General features: G+C 33.5%; 1 protein-coding gene across 1 annotated transcript in view; it reads left to right on the plus strand.

Moving 5' to 3' along the window:
- LOC106465625 overlaps positions 1-9,766 on the plus strand; it is a 74,417-nt gene extending 64,651 nt beyond the window's left edge. The window contains exons 5-8 of the mRNA XM_013925860.1: positions 3,590-3,776; positions 5,006-5,213; positions 5,709-5,888; positions 9,482-9,766. Coding sequence (XP_013781314.1) covers positions 3,590-3,776; positions 5,006-5,213; positions 5,709-5,888; positions 9,482-9,766 — 860 coding nt within the window. The remainder of the gene's footprint in view (positions 1-3,589; positions 3,777-5,005; positions 5,214-5,708; positions 5,889-9,481) is intronic.
- Positions 9,767-10,738: the final 972 nt, after the last annotated feature.

The following is a 10,738-nucleotide window of genomic DNA, read 5'->3' on the forward strand; positions in this document are numbered from 1 at the left end:
GTATTAATTTAACACTTTACCGCCGGCTATTTTGGTTGTCATTGTGTTTCTTTTTATCCCCTGTATTATAGCTGATTACTATTACCGTAGCAACTGTAAGTTTCTCCAATTGATGGAAATTAGTATCCAGTATTGTGTATACAGTTAGCTTCTGCAATCTAACCATCATTAATATTGTTTAAGAACTTTAATTAAAAGCTTCAATATAAATGGAAGTAGAATATTGTTATATAGAACGATCTTGACCATTCATAGCCTGAAGAATAGACGTGACTATCAGAATGTGGATAGTTAGCCCCACAAAGTTAAATACAGCCAGTATTCTCGAGGTTTTGACTCCTGCAACTTAAATATGATAACGTTGGAATATGAATTTGTCTTAGTCTTAATGTGAATAGTGTTGTGTTAGTATAGTTATTTTCTGAGAATTACCTATGATTATAACGTTGTATAGTTAGTTGGCTATTGTTAACGAGGTGGTTATCTTCTGTAATTGAAATCTGACTGTTGATGACGAGATAAGGTGGGTGGTTAGTTTTTACAAATGCACGTATCGACGTATGAAAAGTAACGTCTGGAACGGATCTTAATCACCTATTCTAAGTTTGACAAAAACTTAAAACAATGAATGCTTTCCCGACTATAAAAACTATATTACGAGCTTTATTTCCAATTTTAATGAATAATAATTATGTATTTTATTTAAAAAATACTTTAAAAAGCTATAGTAATATTTCTTTTCTTCTCTAAAAACAAATCCACTTGTTATTGCAATAAAGAAGTTTAAGTACTAGTAAACGCCCTCTAGTTTTATATTTTGTTACTTTAACAGAGAAGTATAAGTAGCGGTAGACGCCCTCTAATTTTATATTTTGACTTGGATGTCTCTTTTTCACACTCAGTGACGTAATATCTTCCTCGGAAAGGATTAAAATAATTAAGATGATGGATGCAATGAATCATGCACATAGCCAAAAATATTCTGAAAGTTTTTGCTGCCATCTAGTATGTAAAATGTAAAGTAATTAACAAATATTTTCATGCGTAATAAAAAGAGAATCAAGATGTTTTCAAAAAATATGCTAAAATATTTCTGTTAACCAACTCATTAGATGGTTAACGATTTTTTTAGTTTGTAAGAGGTTTGTTTAAGGGTTTGTCATTTCGTGTGCACTTGTATTTTAATTAGCCCTGTTTAAATTTTTTTCTTTTAAATTTCTTTCTTTCTACTCAGAAAAAAATCTCCCAAAAACTTGCTTGACGAAGTTTCATATTTACTTTTTATTTTATTTTATCGCTTGTGTGTTATTTAATTTTGGATCCGTTTTCTCATTCGTATCTTTTTTCACTTTGTTATTTCTTTAGATAAATTTCACATACAATTTTGTGTTAATATTTTTCCTTTCTTCTAATCTCATATTTTTCATTGTATCTGTTTCTTTGCTAACAACTTTCTCTTCATATCTATTGCTATTACGTTTTTCCTCTGTGTCTTTTCCAGAGCTCCCCACTTTGCTCTTTCTTTATGTTTTATTTATTATCTTAGCTGCTATTTCCTTCTGATTCTGTTCTTTCTTATACTATCTTACGACTTTTATATTTAATCTGTTTTCCTTATTTTCATACTTTATAGTGTAGTTTTCAGTTTTTATTTCGCTAACTATTCACATATTCATTTTCTCAAACTTGTTTACTTTTCTCTCTTTTATTTGTTTATTATTAGGCTATTTCCCTTATAATTCATATTTTCTTAATTTTTTCACATTATTTCCCCTCATTATTTCTGTGTCATATTTTGCGTTATTTTATACATCCAATTAACAGCTGCAGTTTTACTGGTATATCCTCGCTTTTGCGTTTAGTTTTGGTATTCATAACCTGAAAAATCTCAGCCCTATATCACATATATCCGTTTGTTGTTTCACGTTCTATAGAAAATATGCCTAAAAAACTTTAAGCCTGGCATGGCTGCCCCAGCTGACTTGTTAACTTGAAATATTCTGAGTGTTCTTAAATCAATAAGTAAAAAAAAAAAAAAAGGAAAAGCGGAGGCTTAATCGTCTGTATACACATGTTCAATAGCTAACAGATTCTTCAAGGCTATGGAATTTTCAACGAGGTACCTCCCAGCGCTGTTCTTATTTATTAACTTTATTTTGTGAATGTAACATTGATGTATGTATTATGTAAAGTAAAATATACGAACAACATAACTGTGAAAACGTTCTCAAACTGTTAGCTGGAAGAAATCTATAATATGATTTGCTGTTTGCAATGTTGAAATTCATTCCTGCTTTAGCTTTGGTTTATTTTGTAGCATACTAAGTAAGGCAATATTAAAGGCTTTTAAAGGATTTTAATATCAACTCTGTATACTTCAATATTATCCTAGAAAATGGATCAGTTTTGTAATGCTCTTTAATCTCTGATAGAAGGAAATTATTCGAGAAACAATCTTGGAATGCATTTTGATCGCGAGTAGAAAGAATTGATTCGAAAAACAATCTTGTAATACACTTTGATCTACAGAAGAAGAAATTAAAACATGTTTTACTTCATCAGCTCGAACCAGCAGAACGTCCCGTAGTGAAAGTAGCAGCACAGACAGCATATCTCTGGAGGAAAAATCCGATCGAAGTCGTAGAAACAAACACAAGAAAACAGAGATCAGGGAAACAGTCTCTAATGGTTAGGTTTAACCTATTATTCTCCATAAGATATTTTTTTTCTTTTTCCTCATTAGTTTTACTAGATATACCGTTTCTACGTTTTATGACAGTCTGCTACTTCCAACCTTATTGGTATTTTCAGAATCCCTTATGATTTTGTTTTACAGTGTTTTAGCTTTTCTTTAACTGGATTTTACAAAACAAATGTTCTATGAATCGATTGTTTGTGTGTTATTACATCACAATAATACTAATCATAATTTTGAAAACAAAAATCTATTATTTGTTGGCCCCATACGGATTTCTAGTCAGAAGAACATAAAAGCGTCTCGATCACTCCGAAGCGTTTCGCTCAATACCAGAGCTCATCAAGCCGTCTGTATATGAAACATAAAAAAGAATTGGTTATACACAACTAACTTGATGAGTTATTAAATGAAATGCCTCGTCGGCAGCGATGAGCAACACACCAGGTGAGCAGCCGAGATGATATGTTATTTTTACCGGAAGCCTGTAAGGACAGTAAAATTATTTCTACTGGAAGGCTGTATAGGGACAGTAAAGTAAAATTTATTCAAAATTATTATCGGTCGTACTGTGACGTAATCACACAAATAACCGATCTAAAGATCACACTTCGACAACATAACGCCATCACAACAAACGTTATATTTCCTGAAATCCTTAATAACAATGGTATTGCAAGAACTATTTTTTTATTGACTGTGATATCTGTAACTTAAAATACCATTGGATGGTTGTATTGTAAGCACTATTTTTGTATAAACTGTGATATCTGTAACTTAAAATCACATTGGATGAATGTATTGTAAGAACTATTTTTTATGGACTGTGGAATCTGTAAACTTAAAATCACATTGGATGATTGTTCGTTATTTTAAATTTCTTACACACTGTAGGGTCTCAAGCATCGACAAAAACCAACATATCCACGACAAGCGTCAACAATTCTGAAGTCGAAAACCTTAGTGATCCCTGGGAAGTACACTCCCTTAGAAAAGAAGTAGATTTCCTCCGTTCTGAGCTAAGCAAAGCCCGTCAAACCATCGCTGCGCTAGAGGAGCGGGAGAAGACTATGAAGGACAGGTAATTCCAAGTTCTCTAAAACAATGACACCTTGTTGTTCATAAGATATAGGCCAGTATAAAATTATTACATTTTCGACATTGGTCTATAATTATATATTATTTCTAGAGTGTAATTTAGTTTACTCTCGTATCATTATCCTAAAATGTTGGAAGAATAAACCAGTACAATTATGTGATTATATCTCAAAACTTTAAAATGCCCTTTATATGATAGTTACATTGTTTTGTCTTGATATGAACAACTCTAAATGTTATCTATCTTGTGTGAAGTGGACATTGTTTTGTCTAAATATTAAAAACTCTAAATGTTATCTATCTTGTATGAAGTTGACACTGTTCTGTCTTGATATGAACAACTCTAAATGTTATCTATCTTGTATGAAGTGGACATTGTTTTGTTTAGATATTAACAACTTTAAGTGTTATCTATCTTGTATGAAGTTGACACTGTTCTGTCTTGATATGAACAACCCTAAATGTTACCTATCTTGTATAAAGTGGACATTGTTTTGCCTGGATATTAACAACTTGAAGTGTTATCTATCTCGTATGAAGTTGACACTGTTCTGTCTTGATATGAACAACGCTAAGTGTTGTCTATCTTGTATGAAATGGACATTGTTTTGTCTGGATATTAACAACTTTAAGTGTTATCTATATTGTTTGAAGTTGACACTGTTCTGTCTTGATATTAACAACACTAAGTGTTGTCTATATTGTATATAATGTGCACCGTTGTGTCTTGATATGGACAACGCTATGCGTTATCTGCCTTAAAATAAATGTACACTGACTGTTCTATCTTGATATGGAAAGTTATCTACAGTCTGATGACTATTGTGCTTTGATCTGGAAACCCTATCAGTCTCTTAAAAATTTCTAAATGGTGATTATTTCTTGCGTAAAGGCTTAGAGAAAATGTAAACATGCATCTGAAAACAAGATAAATGAACAATTCCCTGTATGTACAACGTAAAAATAGCCACCTATTCTATAAGAAGCTTTTAATGTCCTGCTGTTGCCAAAAAGAGTATGGGATTATTTTTCTTTTTAAATTTAAAGCAGTTAAATTTGTATGATTTTTGAAATATTAAAACATCTTGCGATCAACAATATTCCATATTCAACGAGTTTTATTAGTTTAAGGTACACCTGCTTAACTTTCTTCTAGTGAAACTATTTATGGATCATAACTTTATATTTTACTTGGTATTTCTTCTGAAACAGACTAACAGAGCAAGCCCAGAAACTATTGGATAGAGGTGTCAGGTTTGAAGAAGTATGTCTGAAGGAGAATCGACCTGTGGCCTTAGTTCGTCGTTATGGTAACCTTTATGCTCAAGCTAGAGTGGACACACTTGACGCCTTGGACAGTCTACCGGAGCTGCGAGATGGCGATGAACTGAAGTCGAAGTTGTTATTCTCAGTTGTTGTGGTAAGGGTTTAATCAAAGTTACGGAACATTTTCGATCTTCAAACAGCAAGCAGAACTGAACAGGTTTAGTCTTCTTTGGAATCAAGGTTTGAGTGATCTTTTCTTTCAACAAGACGATTCTTCTCTGTTGTGCATTGCTATTAAGACAACATTAATGTATTACTAAATCTGTTTCCTGATTATTTATCACAATACAATTATTCAAGAAGCTTATTTATTTTGCATTATAAAAACGTTAGGTGAGGGTTATTCAATGAAAAAATTCATTTAGTTCCACCAATTAAGCAAAAACAAATCAACATTCTTGTTACTTCTACCGTACAAATTGGAACGAGCAATGTTTGCTGTAGGTATTTCTTCAAATAAAACTATCATACTAGAGGAAATATTACAGATTTAATTTTATAAATATCAACCTGTGGATGAAAAATGAATTGGAACATTTTTTAATTTCGCTTGATTTTTGTGTTTATTTTGTTTGTTTTTTCGTTACAGCTGTCGTTTCGTTCAGTTCAGAAGACACTGCTGGAAATCAAAGCCAGTATTCGTCATATTCTACAAATTCCAGAACTTCCAAGTCACGATGTAAACAGGGAATCAGGCGATGTAGAATTGAGCATCAACAATTATCTCCGAAGTTCAAGTGACAGGTTTGACTTAAGAAAACATGTCGAGGTATGAATTTTATTTTATCTTATAGCTTTGAAAGCTTCGAGATAAGACGATTGCGTAGAAATTTAAAGAATCTCTCCTGCTGTCAGCAATTAAGTCCAGCAAAAGAAAATATTCACAGTTTCTTGCGCATCAACTGTTACTTACCTACTGGATTTTTCTCTAAAGCATTGTTATAATTTTTATATTATAGTTATAATGTTTTAGCACTGTGCTGAAACTCATGATTACTACAATGAATCTACACTTAAAGTTTTGTTAAGAAACATTTTATCTGAGATTAGGTCAAGAATGAAATTGGGTGAATAGATGATAAATAAAACATTCAGTAAATGTTACCAGGAAGATATCTAATGTAGTTATTATTTTTCATTTATAAAATGAGCTCGCTACTAAATGTAAAGTTATACAGGTGCACCAAAATTATTCATCCAACGAAACTTTGCATAGCTGTACTCAACGATATTGAGATTCTCATCGCCAGGTGGCACGTCAGTCATATCAACAAAAACATGGCGTCCACGCAGGAAGAGGGGAAATTTGTGATTCTTTACGCCAAGTTTGTGTTTTGTTCTGTCGTTTTGTTCTTTATTGTATTCGGAACGGTAGATATGTGGCGACGTAACTATGCGTATGATAACCTGATACCGTTAGTTACAACCATCGAAAGTTTCGGCGCCGTTGCTTTCATCCTTTATGTTTTACGGTTTCTTGTTTTGTGATCAATAATTTTGGTACATATCAATGGTTACATAAGATACGTCTAGCCTATATCGTTTACATAAGTAATGGATGCCAACAATGAAAATTCACACATTTTAAACTGATTTGAGTCTTCCAATGAATAACAATACACTTTACTGTATATTATGGAACATATAACATACTGCTGTCAGTTTTTTACCACGTTCCAGCTTCAGACTTAGACACATCTTGAAATACAATTAAGTTACTGATTGAGTTTGTTATAATTCCGTTGTACAAAATAATGTCTTCCACACGTATTTCAAATGTACGTGTTAACATTTTCTTTCAAACATTTAACTCAAATGTTTGTGATAACATTTTCTCTTCTACTTTCTCTACTTATAAGTCAAATACCTGTGTTAACCTTTTTCTCGCGTGTAACTCAAATACCTGTGTTAACTTTTTCTCTTCAACGTGTAATTCAAACATTTGTTTAACCTTTTTCTCACGTGTAGCTCAAATACCTATGTTAACCTTTTCTCTTACACTTGTAACTCAAGCATTTGTTTAGCCTTTTTACTAACGCGTTACTCAAATACCTGTGTTAATCTTTTCTCTTCTACTTGTAACTCAAACATTTGTTTAGCCTTTGTTCTCACCTTTTCTCTACAGCTTGTAGCTCAGAAATATTTGTTAACTTTTTCTTTCTCATGCATAGCATAAACCTTTATGCTTTTATTTCTTAGTATAAGTAATACAGAAGCTTGTGTGTATTTTCCCTCGTGATTTTAATTCATGTTTTTGTTTCTTATTTTTTTCCACTGAAGTATACAAAGGGTTGAGTACGTTATATCCAAACGATTTTTAATATGCAAATAAGCAATTCACGTGACAACCATAGCCGATGTAAAGTCGCAGTTAATTTCATGTATGAAAACTACAACTTGACATTGTTTGGCGTTTCGAAGACAGAGTGATGCTACCTGCAAGTGCTCGATCTTGGGAATGGTACGTATCAGCCGTTTTCGACGCAAAATATTCATACTTTCAGATCAGGTATTTAGAATTGCAAAACAAAGGAATATGGATCAACTTTGCGAAACAAGACTATCCAGAAAGAGACCTGTAACAAGTCTTACCCCAACCGTGGTAAGCAAGGCGCCGTGTCTTTTAACAGGTGAGAATCCACGAGCACAAAGGGCAATAGTAAAAGCCGTTCATGTATTACACACACCAGTACTTAACGTAATCAAAAAGGATTGTCATCTGGAAAAGCGACACCAACCGAGTGTACCCAAACTATGACACGTCCATTCAACTGTAGCGTACCTCAAGCAACTGGTGAATTAAATAGGTATTCGTGCTATACCATATAAATACATAATGGTCAAGTCGCCTATGGACTTCTGTGCGATCAAACTGTTGAAACAAGCGCAGGGAAACCGTCATCCTCCTGCACTAGATAGATTATGGAAGGCAGCACGGACTAGAAGTGTGCTTTAAACATGACAACTCAACTACGGAGCCTTTTTTAAATGGTAACCACGCTGCTGGGCTATTGTCAAGATGCACTATCATCATATAGAGCTTGACCAGACGTAATGACATGGAGAAGCTTCAAAATCGTTTAAGCTTTGGTTTGGCTTGAATTTTGTGCAAAGATACCCGAGAGTTACCTGCGCTAGCCGTCCCTAATTTAACGGTGATAGACGAGAGGGAAGGCAGCTAGTCAACACAACCCACAGCCAACTTTTGAGCTACTTATTTACCAACGAATAGTGCGATTCACCATTACATTATACCTCCCCTACGGCTAAAAGGACCAACATGTTCGGTGACAGGGATTCGAAACCGCGACGAGCAGATTGCGAATAGAGCGCCGAAACCACCACGCCGTGCCAGGCCTAAATAGTTTTAATATAACGTACTCAACCTCTGTAATCTGTTTTGTTAGGTTAACGTGTAAGTCAAATGAGCGAAATAACCCGTAAGATGACTGCCTTGGTTCATTGAACTACTTTTAACCGATGTTTTAAAATAGATTTTTATGTTTTCATTCAAAACAATATACCCCGGATAACTTACAATTTTCAACATTGTATGTTAACGTAAACGAAAAAAAAAATGTTGAAGTAAATTAAATATTATTGGATGAATCTTTTCATGCTCTTTATTTTTGGTTGACCTATTAACTTTAAATAGACCACCATACAAGTAACACGTTTTACCTTACAACGCTACAGAGTGCATCAGAAGTCAAGATCCACTGAGTAATTACTGAACCAATAAGTAATATACTGTATTCTTTGTGTTCCACATATAATCTGATATGGCCTTCACTAAGACATTCAGTAGTGAACACTTATAATTATATTGTGCACTTTAATACTGACATAATAATTAAACTTTTTGTTAAGGTCTGACGCACAGCGTAATTAGTTATATACTGATTCGTGATAGAAACGGATGTAAACGGAGATACCAATTTCGTGTAGGTAAAAAGTTAACGTAGTGTGTGCTCCCAGTTGACACCCATCATTAACTTGTGATCAAAGCTAGCTACCTATATAAACCAGAAATAGATAAATAATCTTATAATCAACATAGCTAATTTGATATATCGGTATAACTTTCTTGCTGTATACACGTTCTTCATGCATGTATTTGAGAGTATGTAGCTTTAGTAATGAGCAAATGTTTGTGAACATGTTAAATACTACACAACATTATTTTGAAATTTCACTCGAATAAACTGGCAAAGATTCTGTTGTATTTTCTGAAATAGGACAACGATATCAACCTAATGAGACTTAAAATAATATATATATATATATAAATCAATTTCATTTTCAATGTAATCGTAGCAGTTCTTAATAAGATCTAACATTTCGTTTTTTTGCTGTCTTCAGGAAGTCTGCTCTCAGATCTGGGCTACGCTGTACGATTACCCGTGTCTGAAGAACTGTGAGGGTCTCATCGAGTACGTCCGGGACTGTATCCGGCTAGCATGGGGCTTGAGTACCCAGGCACCACCTTTCGTCATTGACTACGAAAGCAGAGTATTCAGGAGGGACATGCACGTGAGATTTCATTCATCTAATCAAGAATCAAACCAGGTGAAAACCTACCTTTGGCCCTCCCTCTTAGAAGGCATCAATGGACCCTGTGTCCATAAAGGGGTAGTTGTCACGTGATCAGGCATATTGTATAAATACTTTGTTGGGTGTACTGACGTCCAACTTAAGAAAGAGATAATACCCGAGTGATGCTTCGATAATATCAGAGCTTCATTCTAGCGTAGATACAGAGGCATATAATTTGTATAAATACTTTGTTGGGTGTACTGACGTCCAACTTAAGAAAGAGATAATACCCGAGTGATGCTTCGATAATATCAGAGCTTCATTCTAGCGTAGATACAGAGGCATATAATTTGAGAATAGTAAACTTGATGACTTTATAGTCTGACCTAAGCTAAATAAACGATGGATAGTTGTCGGAATCATAAGTCACAAAACTATTGTTACTCATCAAAACAAACATTTGACGCTGTGTGTTTCTCTTGGAACTGAACATTCAGCTACGACATTTTTTTTCCTTTTTAAAACTATTTTTCAACACAAAGCCAGAAACAGATGTTTACGCATAGTCAGGGATTTTCTGGAAAAGTCGCATAAGTAAAGAATATAGCTTGTTTCCCGACCTGATTCATCAACTGTGTATCTTTATCTATTTACAGAATGTAACATAATCCACGTGATCATATAGTGTAGAAATGAAACAGTTTCCATGAAAACACATAAAAAATATTTAAACCTGAGCTGTCACCGAATAAAATACTATATTTCGTGAAACTAAAGACCAATTAATGGCATTGATTTATAATAAAATATTACCAATACGTTTAAAAAGAATCTTGTCTTTTATAGAGAGATAGCTAGATAGTGGATCAAAATAAAACATTGGATGATTCATTACCTTATATAGTATGCGAAGTATTCAAATACATCATAAATACAAATACAGACATTATGATTCCTGTTTGTTACAAGGTTGTGCTTGTTGACGACACTATTACAATGGAAACAGCTAATTTCACACTTTGTTTTTCCAACACTATCTTCTAGGAGTTTTAAATATCCACGGAAACTGTTCATTTCAAACTT

The sequence above is a fragment of the Limulus polyphemus genome, unplaced genomic scaffold, assembly GCF_000517525.1.
Source record: "Limulus polyphemus unplaced genomic scaffold, Limulus_polyphemus-2.1.2 Scaffold2003, whole genome shotgun sequence".
Taxonomy (NCBI): Eukaryota; Metazoa; Arthropoda; class Merostomata; order Xiphosura; family Limulidae; genus Limulus; species Limulus polyphemus.